The sequence below is a fragment of the Eimeria maxima genome, genomic scaffold (genome assembly GCF_000499605.1).
Source record: "Eimeria maxima Weybridge genomic scaffold, Emw_scaff71, whole genome shotgun sequence".
NCBI lineage: Eukaryota > Apicomplexa > Conoidasida > Eucoccidiorida > Eimeriidae > Eimeria > Eimeria maxima.
In genome coordinates, this window is record NW_013563953.1 from 1 (window position 1) to 13,950 (window position 13,950).

Below are 13,950 nucleotides of genomic sequence, written 5' to 3' on the forward strand. Positions count from 1 at the left end.
TATATATAATATATAATATATAATATATAATATATAATATATAATATATAATATATAATACAAAATACATAATATATAATAGGTAATGTAAAATATGCAATATAAAGTATATATATGTAATACAGCATATAACATATAATAAAGTATATAAAAGGATAAAAGTAAGAAATTATTTTTTCTTACAAAACTCCATCTGCGTCTTGAAGAACAAATCGAAGACTTCTTTCGGCAGGCATAAGAAACGACATCTCCACGTTCTTCCTCCTTCTTGTTGTTACCTCTGCTGCTCGTGTTACTGGTACTGTCGGTTCTGCTGTTGGTACTGCTGCTGGTGCGACTGTTGATACTGCTGCTGGTACTGCTACAGGTACTGCTTCAGGTATTGCTGCAGATACGGCTGCTGGTACTGTTACTGGTGCTGGTGCTGCTTGTGCTGCTGCTGCTTGTTCTGGGTTTAGTTCGATTGTTGCTGGTGATTCTGCACCTGGTGGTCCTGCTGCTGCTGCTGCTGCTCGTTGTGGTTCAGCTGCAGCTGGTGCTTGTGCTGGTTGCGTTGCTTGTTGTGGTGTTGGTTGTGGTTCTGCCGCTGCAGCTGCAGCAGCAGCAGCTGCTGCAGCTGGGTCTGTTGGGGTTAATGGCACCCCTATCCATAGGCCGCTGCGGCTGTCCATGTAATGAGCGCTGCTCCTTGTCCAATTGCCACCAGCAGCAGCAGCAAATGCAGCAGACACGCGGACGCTAATCCCGGAGCACGTCACTGCAGCAGCAGCAACAACAGCGAGAAGACCACAGAAAACGCAATAACAGATAGAAACGTATAAGCTGCAGCGCTGCAGCAGCTACAGCAACAGCAGCAGCAGGCGTGAAGAATGACAATTTCCGGTTGCGTTTTGTCTCTTTAGCTGTGGAGGGCTGGAGTGTAGAGACGGCTAGGGTCTATGGTTTAAGGTTTAGGGTGTAGGGTGTGGAGGTGTACATCTGTCTCCCTCAGCCAATCGGCCATCACGGATGCTAACGACGCGAGCTCTTGGAGGTAAGGTATAGAAGCAATGGTTTTGCTGGTGCTGTAGTTCCTGCTGCTGCATGTCGAGTTGGCGCTGCTGCTGCTGCTGTTGTCGCTGCTGCTGCGGGGGAAGCTGTCGCTGCAGGTGCTGCAGGTGATGCAGCTGTCGCTGCGTTGCTAGCGCCTCGTGTGCCGATGCAACCTGAAGAAGCTTCTCCTGGTGCTGCAGAAGCAGCTGCTGTTGATGCTGCAGGAACTGCTGCTGCAGTTCTAGCTGCTCCAACAAACAAGAAGGAAAGAAGTTTCCCCTTTCCTCACAACAGCCGCATTGGAAGTCGTACACTTTGCTGCTGGCATCTGCAGCAACAAAGCAATGCAACAGCAACAGTAGCAACAACAGCGCGGATTTGAATTGGGTTGTTTGCATCAGGTGTATAGGCAAGTGTTGTTAATATAGAGCTGTCGTTCTTTACATTTGGGATTACCAACAACCAGGACAGAAGCAGCAGCAACAGCATCAAAAACAACAGCAGCAGCAGTTACCACACCCATGGGAAGCCACAACAGGCGCCCAACCCTCAGCATCCCTAGAAGCAGCAGCAAACCCAGCAGCTGCAGCACTAGCAGCAGTAGCAGGAGTTACCAGAGAAGTAACAGCAGAGAATTCTTGCTTTAGGGATTAGAGGAAGAAGACCGAGCAGCAACAAATCTCCACTAGAAGGATCTTCATAAAGAGGAGCAAGAGAAGAAACATGCCACCCAACAGGGACTTCGGCTGCTGCTGCGGCTGCGGCTGCTGCTTTTGCTGCTGCTGCTACTGCTCCCTCAGAGGCCATGGCAGCTGCAGCAGAAGCGGCAGCTGCAGCTGCTGCAGCTGCTGCACTTCCCATACCCACTTCCAATGCTTCCGCAGGGCCAACAAGATAGTGAACGCGACCTTGACGCCTGCACACAAACCCTAAACACTAGACTATAAACCCTAAACCCTGTCTCCAGAGAGAAGCTGCCTACCAAACACCAGCAGCAATAACACCACCACCACCAGCAACAACAGCAGCAGCCGCAACAGAAGCAGCAAACCGCAACGGTAGCAACAGCAGCAGTAGGAAACTAACCAGGGTAGGCCGGGTGCCCCGTTGGTGCGTGTCCGAGGTATAGAGTAAAGGAGGACACAAGAGACAGCAGCATCTGCAGGAGCAGCAGCAGTTTGCTGCTGCCATGGACCGCATGCTTTAAGGCTGAGAGCAGCAACTAGCTTTTGCAGACGCAGCTGCTGCAGCAGCACCCGCTGCATCACAGAGCAACCCTTACCTCCGTCAGCAACAAGGGCTGCAGCAGGACAAACACAGCAGCAGTAACAGCAGCAGAGGACTACACATCCATTAACAGTTAAAAGGTACTTATCTTGGGCAGCATAAGCACGGCGACAGCAACATAAACAACACAAAGAGCGGCAGGGCTAGTATGTGCAGCTGTTGCTGCTGCTGCAGTGTTTCTCTTACAGCTGAAGTCTTCGATTCTGCTAGGAACTCTAGCCACCCGCCTCATATCGCCGTCGTTAAAAGATGGCCCGCCACAGCCTGCTATTGCGGCTACTTCTGCTGCTGTTAGTGGTGCTGTTGCTGCTGCTGCAGTCTCTGGGTCTGCTATCAAAAGTTCTTCCTCTGCAATTTCCACAGCTCCATGTTCTGATTCTTCTTCTGCGCTCCTTGCTGCTGCAGCTGCTGCCGATGTTGTTTCTCCTAGCCCTTGTTCTGCTGATGCTGCTGCTGCTGCTATTGCTCCTGGTGCAGCTATTGCAGCTGGTGTTGTTGTTGTTTGTGCTGCTGCTGCTGCTGGATTAGTGTCTGCAGTTGCAGCTGGATCAGTGACTGTTGCTACTGGTGGATTAGTGTCTACAGCTGCTGCTGGATTCGTATCCGCTGCTTCTACTGCTGGAGGTGCTTCTGGCAAGTGTCTGCGGGGACTGGCGTGTTTGCTGTCTCCGTTTTCTTTTGCCCTCTCTTGTGCCGTAGCTGTTGCTGCTTTTGCTGCTGCTGCTGCCTTTGCTTGCCGCTCCCGTCGCTGTTGCTGTCGACTCTTCTGTTGCTTTTGTTGTTGCTGCTGCTGTTGTTGATTCGGCTGTCGCTGGATCTGCTGCTCCTTGGGGTGGCCTTTGTTTTGCTGGTGTTCTTGCTGTTGCTGCTGTTGCTGCTGTTGCTGCTCCTGCTTCTGCTGCTGCTTCTGCTCGTGATGTTGCTGCGTGTCTGAGGTAATCGAACTCGGTCCTTCCGTATGTGCTTCTTCAGCGGTTGTAGCTGGCTGTGGAGCAGAAGGAGCAGCAAGGGGAGGGTTAATATTGTTGATGTTGCCTTGTCCAGGGTTTATGGGGGAAATGTCAAGTTGCTGCTTCTGCTCCAGCTGCTGCTGCTGCTGCTGCTGCACCTGCTGTTGGCGTTGCTGTTCCTGGTGGTGCTGCTGAGGTAGCTGCTCCTGCGGCGGCGCCAACTGCTGTGGCGGCTGCTGCTGCCGCTGCCGCTGCCGCTGGTGCTGAGTTGGGAGCGAAGGTCTGAGGAGCACATTGATGTACTTTTCGCCTTTCGTTTTGTTTCCCATTGTCTTTTTTGTGTGTGTTTTGTTCTTGCTTCTGTTGCTGCTGTTGCTGATGCTGTTGCTGCTATTGCTGTTGTTGCTGCTGCTGAGGCCTCAGCTAGCTGCCCGCTGATGCTGCTGGAATCGACGCTCTTGCTGGTGCTGCTGTCTAGTAGCATCAAGAGCATAAGTAGAGATCAATAAAGGGCGTTTTTATTGTTTTGCAAATATCAGTAAAGAGAGTAAAAACGCAAAGAAATAAAAACCCACACGACAAATACACACAAAAGGCATCGCTAGCTTCTTCTGCCGCTACTTTCTGCGCCCCCTGTTGTTGCTGTTGCGGCTGCCGCTGCTGCTGAAGCGGTCTGTCGGCGGCGGTCGCTAGACAGGAGGAAACACAAGCAGCAATTAACGCTATTTTTGTTTCTTTAAACGGCAGTTATATTTTAATATTATTATAAATAATAAATCTGAACCCTAACGCAAAAAAGAAAAGAAAAAGCCTGCTTTTACTGCTGGTGCTGCTGCTCCTGTTGCTGTGGCGGCTGCTGCCCCTCCTCGACTAGCGTTAGATTGACATCGAGGCCTCTAAAGGCCTTTAAGTAGGTGTTTAAGGCTGCTAATTTCGGGTTTATGGTCTGGTGTTTAGAATTCCTTGTGTATGGTTTGTTGCCTGTGGTTTTGTGTGTTTGCTTGGCGCGACTGGACTGACCAGTGGTGCGCAACGATCGCTCTTGTGCCAAAGAGCTTAAAAAACAAAGACATCTCTTTGCTGCACATTTTTTGTTTAGTTAACTTAAATTAATATAATATAATTTAATTATGCATTATTTGGTAAATTAATTTAGACCCTAAGGGGGAGAGCTCCCACATCTCCCGCACCCCCTGGCAGCGCAGCACTAGGGAAGCAGGAGGAGCAGCAGCAACCGCAGCAGCAGCAACAACCGCAGCAGGAACAACAGCCTCAACGGCATCAGCAGAGGCAACCGCAGCAGCAGCAGCAACAGCTGCTGCTGCTGCAGCATAAGCAGCAACAGCCGTAGCATCAGTCGCAGCAACAACAGTGACGTCCGTAGCAACAGCCTCTGCTGCTGCCGCCATCGCAGTGGGTGCAACAGTGACAACAGAAGTAACAGAAGTAGCAGCAGTAGTACTAGTAGCAGCAACAGCAGTAGTATCAGCGCCAGCACCAGCAATAGTACTAGTAATAGCAGCAACATCAGTAGTTGTAGTAGCGGTAGCAACAGCGTTCGTCCTAGAAGGAGCACCAGTACCCGCAACAGCAATACTAGTAGTAGCAGAAGCAGTAGTAGTAGTAGTAGTATCAGCAGCAGTAGCAGAGGTAGCAGCAGTAGTAGCAGTAGCAGCAGTAGTAGCAGTAGCAGTAGCAGCAGGCCCCTATAGTGAACGAAGGGCAGCAACAGTAGCAGACCCATTAAAGACTGCAGGAGCTGCAGCAAGTGCGCTGTCTTTTCAATTTCTAAACCCTAAACCCTAGGCCCTAAGCCCGAGTTAAATAGTTGGGTCTGAGTTAAAGGCGAAAGTGGCGAGTGCAGATCCTAAACCAAACCCTAAACCCTAAACCCTAAACCCTAAACGGGGGTTTACTCTGCATGCAGTGCCCACATGGCTTTGAGACGTGGGTCTTTGGCTATAGCCAACTCGAGGGCGTGTAGTTTTTCTAATGCCTGTCATCACAAGAAATAAGTAAATTAAATAAATAAATAAGCCCTTAAAACAATAAACCCTTAAAACAATAAAACTACAACGGGGATTATTAAGGGGATTAAGGGGGAAAAGATAAAAAGTGCCACAGCAGCAACAACAGCAGCAGCAGCAGCAACTAATGTTTAGCGCAATTGTGGTGTATAGGGTATTTAGAGTTTAGGGGTAGGGTTTAGGGTTTAGGTTTTAGGGCTTACCTGTGTTTCATGTCTATTAAGTCTTTGTGTAGATATTTCTATTTTAAATAATAATTCTTCTTGGCGTTTTGCTGCTTCTTGCAATTCTGCATTACCTGGTGGTGCTTCTCTTATCTTTCTTTGCATATGTTCCTGCATACAAAGCAGTCTATGGTATTTATTTTATTTTAATTAATTAATTTAATTGTATTTTAATGTATTAAATTCATGTAGTTGATTTTACGCTTTTTCCTGCTCTGCGGCGGTGTATCGTTGTCTGTCTGTCTATTTATATAACTGCTCTAGGGTTTAGGGTTTAGGGTTTACTTTAATGCGTTTGAGTTGCTCCTGCTTCTCTTCGAGCTGCTGCTGTATTGCTGCTGCTTTCTCCATCAGCCGCAGCTGCACATTCACAAAGTCTTACAGACTCCAAACCCTAAACCCTAAACCCTAAACACTCAACCCTAAACCCTAAACACTCAACCCTAAACCCTAAGCCCTACCGGTAGCATACCCACGTGTATGAGAGGTTCAATGAGCTAATAAGCATGCATGCATGCATGAGGGTATGTTGAGGTGTACAGGCAGCTCTATTTTTTTGTATTTACTCGCAATTCATTTTTGGCCCTCTTGGCGATTTCTTCGGCCTTCTCGCTGTCTATTTCCTTTCCTGTTAACCACAACAACACCTGCTGCACTTGTTGCTGCTGCAACTGCTTGTGTTGCTGCTTTTGCTGCTGCTGCTGCTGTTGCTGGCGCTGTTCTTGCTGCTACTATTGCTGCTGATTGCTCACGGTGTATGTGTATGTCTTTGCTTCTGCTAGATGCTACCTAACGTGGTACTTTAGCTGCTTCTTCTGATTTTGCTGCAGCAGCAGCTGCTGCTGCTGGTTCTGCTGTTGCTGCTGCTGCTGCTTACCTTCGTAGGCAATCATGTACGGTGCCAACAAGTCCACCTGCAGCAGCACAAGCAGCAGCACTCGCAGAAGCCTCAGCAGCAGCGGTATCCCACCCATGTAACGCAGCAACAGCACCAACAGCAGCATCAGCAGCACCAGCAGCAACAGCATCAGCAGCATCAGGAGCACCAGCAGCAGCAGTGTGATTTTCTTGCCTGTTGCTTTTTGTTGGTTTCTTTGCTGTTTTTTCTAGTATACGTTAGTATACTGTCGGGGTTCTTAGCAGCAGCATAAGCAGCAATATCTAAAAACGAGGGTTTTAATGTTGCATGCAGACAAAAAGGGTATTTAGATTTTATTTCCTTCTCCTTAATACCAGCAGCAGCAGCTGCTGCTGCCGCTGACGCTGATGCTGTTTGTGTTGTTTGTGTTGTTGCTGTTGCTGCTTCGGCGGCTGCAATTGCTGCTGCGGTGGCATCCAAGCCTGTTGCAGCAGTCGCCTGGTCTGTCGTCCCGACTCCAGCGGCAGCAGCAGCAGCAGCTGCTGCTGCTGCTGCTGCAGGAGAAGAAGATGAAATGCTGCACGAAATAGCTCTATCTATTTTTTGTTCTCCTATAAAGTCTCCTTCGTCAATCGTACTAAATAATTTCTGACTTCTTCTTCTTTTCTCTTCTACTCGCCATGCCTCTTGTATAGCAGCAGCTTGTTCTTCTCGCCACTAACACAAACCCTAAACCCTAAACCCTAAACCCTAATTATACCGGAATATACAGACCCCAATTATAGCATGAAACCTTATTCTACCATAAATTCTTGTTATACCTTAAACCCTTACTATAGCATTAACCAAAATTATACCATAAGCCCTAATTATACCCTAAACCCTAATTATACTCTAAACCCTCATTGCAAAGAATACGAAATACCAAAACACTAAACCCCAGTTAGGCCTACGGCACAGACATAACCTGCATGAGGGTTTGGGTCTTAGGGTTTGTTATTCAGGGGTTACTTTGTGCACGGCTTCTGCTTGCGGCATCACAACGGTAGAAAACCTAACCACCAAATCCTTTTGCATCTTCCGATAGCGGGCGACCTGTGTCACGTAAACCCTAAACCCTAAACCCTGGGCATTTGCTCCCTCTCTTTCTTGCAGCTTCTACGTTTCCTCTAGCACGTTAACTGCAGATGTTGGAAAGTCTCTTTTGTGGCATGCTGCTCCTGAACGAGGGTCTAGGGCTTATTAGGGTTAAGGGTTTGGAGTTTGTGCTGCCTGACCTCAGCCTCTGTGGGAGGGGGGGCCTTCGAGCCCCCACAAAAGGGAATTGCATCTTCGTCGTATTGCAACAAAGATCTAATCTGCAGCAAAAGGGGTTTAGGGTTTAGCAGCATAGCTGATATTAAGATTGTAGTGTGTAACTCCTGGGGCTTACTGTTTAGGGTTTTGGGTTTGGAGTGCACATACGCATGGATTTACACATTTAAGTCGTAGATTTTTCCAACCTTAAACTTGACAGTCTTATGGTTTAGAGTTTAAGGATTTGGGTTTAGGGTTTAGGGTTAAAGGTTTAGGGTTTAGGCCTGCCCGTCTAAGATAGAGTACGGGTTTGATGAGGGAGTGCTTTGCGGGTCGAAATTCAATTCGAAGAGTTCCATCGCAAGTATAGACAGCTTTCGATACACACAGAAACCCTTCTAGCTCCTGCATCTGCTGCAGCTGCTTCTGTTTGCATGCATAACACAACAACACAAGTAGAGGACAGGGGTTCAAGATTTGTACTCTCGTAAATAAAGGTTTGAGTCTAGGGTTTAGGGTATAGGGTTTAGGGTGTACGCGCAGCGACACAAGGCGAAACTTTATGACATGTACGCAGGCGGCAGACTCCCTCTGCTACCGAACCACTCATACTAAACCCTAAACCCTAAACCCTAAACCTTCTAACCTTAGAGGGTTCGAACTTTTGGGAGACACGAACAACAGACTTCACGGAGCCAAAGACCTGTTCGCACCAACAGGAAATGTTTAGATACTAGGGATTAGGGTTTAGGGTTTTGGCCTAGAGGCGGCACCCGAAAGCTCCGACAAGAACGCAAAGACTCCTCCCCCATAAGACGCAAGCTGCTGACGGAAACCGTAAACCCTAAACCCCAAACCCTTAACCCTAGACTGGCCGAACTTAGCCTAAGACCATAAACGTTGCACTCCAAACCCTGAACTCTAAACCCTAAACCCTCACAGTGATGCTTTCGTTATCTTTGTCTTCTTCAGTCATATCTTTGTATTTCACCGAATGGGCAATTAGTCCATCTTCGCGTCCCTCAAATTCCTCAGATATTTTTACTCCAAACCTCTGAAGAAAACCCTAAACCCTAAACCCTAATTCATCAGCCCTAACCACTAAGCCCTACGGGGAGCTTTCCACGTGAAATACAGTCGCGAGTCTGGGGCTCAGCGAAAGCTTGGAAGCTCGCCACTTCCGCAAGAATGCCGGGGATGTTAGGGTTTAGGGTTTTAGGGTTTATGGTTGAGGCTTTGGAAAGTCGTTCTGATTCCGTGCCGAGGAGCACCTCTACATGTTTCACGAGGCCGTCGAGTCTGCGCAGGCAGCCCATATTGAAATCGCCAGTCACTGGGCTGACCACTAAAAGCTCTAAACCCTAAATCCTCAACCCTATGCATGGAGGTGTCGTTACCTTGATTTGTAGAAGTAGAGTTCGCGTCTCTCTCCGTACACCTGAAGAAATCCAACAACAGCAGCAGGGCAGTATTCTTCATGTGTTTAGACCTAGGGTTTAGGGTTTAGAGTTTGGGGTTTAGGATTTGAAGTTTACTGTCACGACTTCTCGCAAGGCGTGAGGATTGCCTGCAGCATATCTTTCGATTTGTCTGCCTGTAGTTGGCCAGAAGATTCTTTCCTCTAGACCGTCCCTGCGCCACATCAAACCCTAAATCCTAAGCCCTAAACCACAAACTCTCAACCCTAAACCCTGGATCTGAACACTTCATTTACAAGCCCAGCTAAGTATAAACGCATCAGAAGCACCAAAGCACCCGCGGTTTTCATAAGGCCTGCGTGGTGTCGTTAATGTCCAGGTTTTAGGGTTTAGGGTTTGCGGCTCCACCTCCTATGGTTATACAGAGAGCGTATTTCTTCCGGCAGGTTGCGGCGAGAGTCTGAGTAGAAGGTTAAGCAGCGCACAAGTCCATCGGCCTGCAACAAGCAGCCCAAAAGCCGGGGGGATTAGGGCTTAGGGTTAGGGGAGCAGTGCAGCTTGTGTCCGACCGTGAGCTGTAAGCCCTAACTCCCATAAACCCTAAACCCTAAGAGTAGCTTGGCGAAAGTAAAAGCTTGGTGTCATGTGCGTTGAGGAGACACAACTTGTGTGGCTGAGGGTTTAGGGTTTAGGGTTTAGGGTTTGACTTGGGTATAGGGGGAGAATTCTTGCAATTTAGCATTTCGATAGAAAACAGTTTTTTGTCCTCCAAAATAAAAACTCCAAAAGTCTTCAGCAGAAACCCTAATCGGCTCGCTCCAAGCTGGAGGGGCCAGAAGAGCCTGCAAACCCTAAACCCTAAACGCTAAACCGTAAACCCTACTCCCTGAAGGTGGCTGCTGCACCCAGCAATACGCCTACATATCATTCCCATGGAGTAACGGAACACACAACTCAGATTTCATTGCCCACAAACCCTCAACCCTAATCCCTAAACCCCAAACCCTAAACACTAACGTACGTTGAGGTGTTGGATTTTCTGCTCGGAGCCAAACTCAGGAAGCTGTGAGTCTCGAGCTTCTGGCTGCAGCAAGATATTACGCAGATCCTAAAACCTAAACCCTAAATCCGTATCTGCCTATCCTAATTCTTGACAGGGAGGAATACGTCTTCGTTTGGACAACATAAGCAACGGACCCTAAACCCTAAACCCTTACATTGGGAAGCATGCAAAGAGCGCATTCAAAGAAGCGGGTGTTAGAGAGAGAGAATTTCAAGTCTTGGGCTTTGACCTTGGGCCTCATGTTGACCTGCCCGCAAACCCTCATAAACCCTAAACCCTAAACCCTTGCGAATAGCTGGTAACGCAGGAAGCTTCTTGTGGAAAAGGGTTCAGTTAAAGTTTTGCATCTTAGGCTTTACGGTTTAGGGTTTGGGATATAGGGTCTGACGCCTAGGGTTTATGCTCAAGGATCCAGGGTTTAGGGTTTTAGTGTTTAGGGTCCAGGGTTTAGGGTTTAGGGTTTACTGTACCCAAAAGTTATCCTGGTTCCACAGGAAATGAACAGACAGGAAAGGACTCTTCTTTTGCTCGTATATTCTCCCTGATATGACACCACATAAACCCTAAACCCTAAACCCTAAACCCTAAAATCTAAATCCCGATGCTGCATTACGAGAGACTGGACTACTCGAAAGGTTAAACTGCTTCGGTTGAATCGTATAGGATTTGTACGTTTTGGGTTTAGGGTTTAAGGTTTAGGGTTTGGCACCGCTAGGAGGATCAATGAAGAGGTCTGTAGACACATTTCTTTTTCCAGCTTTAACGAGAACCCAACAATGAATTCTTTTATCTTTTAATTTATCTTTTGCTGCTGCTTTTGCTGCTGCTGCTGCATCAGCAGCTTCTTGTTCATCTTTTAGGAAAGGCTAAAAGAATCACAATGATAAAACAGAAGATGTACGATTTAGGGTTTAGGGTTTAGGGTTTATGATCTGCAGCATGCAGTTTGGGGCCTCGTGGGGTTTACCGCCCACAGTAGTTTGGGGTCTACTGGGGTTTAGGGTTTAGGGTTTAGGGTTTACGGCAGCTTGTGCGGCTCTTTCTTTTTGTCTTTCCTCTGCGAGTTTCTCCAATTCTTCGAACTTCAAGGGTTTAGGAAGTTCTATTACAAACGCTCCAGAGTCATCTCCTCCCTTCACCGGCAAACCCTAAACCCTAAACCCCAACCTAAACCCTAAACCCTAGAGTTTACACTCTAAACAGTAAACAACCCTAACCTAAACCCTAAACCGTAGACCATACAACTTGAATCCCTGGCCTTGGCGAGCATTCGCTTGTCAGCCGTTTCGAGAATACTAGGCCTGAAATTTTAGGGGTTTAGGGTTTAGGGTTTAGGGTTTAGGGTTTGAGTTAGTCTGCACCTGGGCGCGCGTTGTTGGACGGGCGGAGTCTTGAGTCCCTTCGGGTTTTTCAGGTGTACGTTCATATGGGCAATCATCTTGGCTCTAAATAAGACAGCAGGGGTTAGGGTTTAGGGTTTATGGTTTAGGGTTTTGTTTCGTTTGTTCGTCATCAGCGTATTTAGGGTTTATACTGGCGGCTGTCTGCACATAACCTCGCCTCAAGTGCAACTATTTTGCATTTGAGGGTTTACACTTTAGGGTTTAGGGTTTAGGGTTTAGGGTTTAGGGTTTATTTTTGTTTTTTTTCATTTTTTTACTTGATCATTAGTAGTAATATGTTTAGGTGCAGTACCAACAACACAATAAGCATCAAACCCCGCGCCAAGAAGACAAGAAGAAAGGAAAAGAGAAAGATCAAAACAATCACCTCTTCTCCAGGTGTACGTACACCCCAATGATGGTAATATTGCTGGACATCTACATGGAGGATTTAATAATTCATAGGCAAAATAAGAAGAAACAAATGCTGCTAAACTATCCATACAATATAAATCCCTGCAGCAACAGCAAAAGAAACAACAACAGCAGCAACAGAAGCAGCAGCAGGAGTATATATGAGTTGTATCCTACTGAGACAGCAGCAAACAGGGGAACAAACGGGGACTGCAGCAGCTGCAACAGCAGCAGTAACACCAGCAGAGGCACAAACGCCAACAGCAACACGTGCACCAACCACAGCACCACACACAACAGCAACAGCAGCAACAGCAGCAGCAGCAGCAGCAGCAGCAATAAGACTAACGGGTGCGGCAGTAGTGTAGGGTTTAGAGAAGAACAAACAAATTTTAGACATCCAAATTCATTCGGCGGACATAAAAATAAAAATCTCTCCCCGTATAAAGCTCTAAACTGCAATTATATAACAACAAAAAAAAAGAAAATAAATATAATTAATTAATTTAATTAATTAACTTTATTTAATTTAATTATTTAATTTAATTAATTATATTAATTAAATATACAGGGAAGAAGAAGCAAAAAAAGTGATGCGGTAGGGAACAAACGGTGAACTGACGCGCAACTCCATATTGTCGTACCAGGAAACCCTAAACCCTAAACCCTAAACCCTAAACCCTAAACCCTCGCCTGTGATTCGAAGAGTTTAAGTTGCTCTAATACAACTTCTTCATGAGGAGAATTTTTAGTATATCGCCAATTAGGGGGAGGTGTTGCCGCAACCTGCACTACAACAAACCCTAAACCCTATACCCTAAACCCTAATTCCTTCGTTCTACACCGTAGCGAGTTGCCAGGGTTTAGGGTTTAGGGTTTAGGGTGGTGTGAAGGGTTTATCTACGAACTTCTCTACATCGTTGTAACTTAGGGTTCAGATGTCCTTCGTATGCCCCCTCTAAACCCCCAGTAAAATCGTCGTTGGCTGCCATGGCAGCTTTGGGGTGTATGTACACCTAAATGGTAATGCATGCATATTAAAGAAATGCATGCTTATAAAAGAAAGGAAATAGTTCTTATTAATGGTAAAGGGTTTTCTGTTAGTATACGGGTCTCAAGGACGTTCAGGTATGGTCCTATTAGGGTTTAGGGGTTGGTAGGTTTAGAGGGTTTGCAGGGTGTAGGGTTTGGGGATGGAGGGTCTAGAGGTAGGGTCTAGGGTTTACGCTTCCTGTGTGTATGGGGTTAAGAGTTCTTTGTTTAATAGGAGTTGTTTTCTTTTGTATCTTTTAAATATCTTTTAATTAGTCATTAATAAGAGGAAAGAAAAGAAAAAAATCATTTTTTATTTAATTAAATAAGAAGGAGAAGAATAAGAAGATGATGAATAACTACGAGGTATCGATACACCTGAATAATGATGACCTATTATATATATAAATACAAATCACAATAATTCTTCTTTACTCATTAAATATCTTCTTCTTTATTTATGTTTATTTATTTATTTATTTATTTCATACAATCTAAATTGTACAATTAAACACCATCTTCTACTGGCTGTAGCAGCAGCGGGCCCCATAGGCCGCAGCCCCTATAGATAGTTGTACATACACCGTAGAGTTGCATGCAAAAAAGGGTCTGTAAACATAAAAATAAATATATAGTTTACTAGTATTTGTATTTATATTTATTTTAATCAACATTTAGTTCTTTTTTCCCTTTTAAAAAGAGATCTTGGTGTCGAGGGAGCAGCAGCAGCAGCAGCATGCAGCAGCCCCCACGCTTTTTATTATTTGAATTATTCTTTCTTTGTACATATAAATATATATAAATTTTATTTATTTTTATTTATTTTCCTTATGTAAATAACATTAATTATATTATTTAGTTATAATAACATTTATTTACATTATTTAATCCTTTTATTTATCAATTAGTCTTTATATTAGGGGCCCTTAACTAAGGGACTTTCTCTCTCCTTTCCTCCTCCTTATC

General features: G+C 45.9%; 3 protein-coding genes across 3 annotated transcripts; 1 reads left to right on the plus strand and 2 right to left on the minus strand.

Annotated features, from left to right (window-relative positions):
• Nucleotides 1–179: 179 nt before the first annotated feature.
• Nucleotides 180–3,598, minus strand: EMWEY_00010440 (hypothetical protein, conserved; the record flags this gene model as incomplete). The annotated part of the gene is made up of 5 exons (XM_013478837.1): nucleotides 180–757; nucleotides 977–1,360; nucleotides 1,647–1,948; nucleotides 2,119–2,332; nucleotides 2,506–3,598. 5 exons carry the CDS (start codon nucleotides 3,596–3,598, stop codon nucleotides 180–182), a joined length of 2,571 nt encoding a protein of 856 aa, XP_013334291.1.
• A 612-nt stretch (nucleotides 3,599–4,210) lies between these two features.
• On the plus strand, nucleotides 4,211–4,981 carry EMWEY_00010450 (hypothetical protein; the record flags this gene model as incomplete). Its single annotated transcript, XM_013478838.1, has 2 exons — nucleotides 4,211–4,236; nucleotides 4,696–4,981. The coding sequence occupies 2 exons, from the start codon at nucleotides 4,211–4,213 to the stop codon at nucleotides 4,979–4,981; spliced, it is 312 nt and encodes a 103-aa protein (XP_013334292.1).
• Nucleotides 4,982–5,108: 127 nt separating this feature from the next.
• EMWEY_00010460 (hypothetical protein, conserved) lies at nucleotides 5,109–11,594 on the minus strand (the record flags this gene model as incomplete). Its single annotated transcript, XM_013478839.1, has 18 exons — nucleotides 5,109–5,136; nucleotides 5,186–5,265; nucleotides 5,500–5,631; nucleotides 5,806–5,897; nucleotides 6,398–6,434; nucleotides 6,896–7,096; nucleotides 7,439–7,474; nucleotides 8,243–8,266; nucleotides 8,616–8,729; nucleotides 9,211–9,307; nucleotides 9,517–9,590; nucleotides 9,897–9,935; nucleotides 10,115–10,177; nucleotides 10,311–10,403; nucleotides 10,627–10,697; nucleotides 10,866–11,022; nucleotides 11,179–11,304; nucleotides 11,577–11,594. The coding sequence occupies 18 exons, from the start codon at nucleotides 11,592–11,594 to the stop codon at nucleotides 5,109–5,111; spliced, it is 1,482 nt and encodes a 493-aa protein (XP_013334293.1).
• Nucleotides 11,595–13,950: the final 2,356 nt, after the last annotated feature.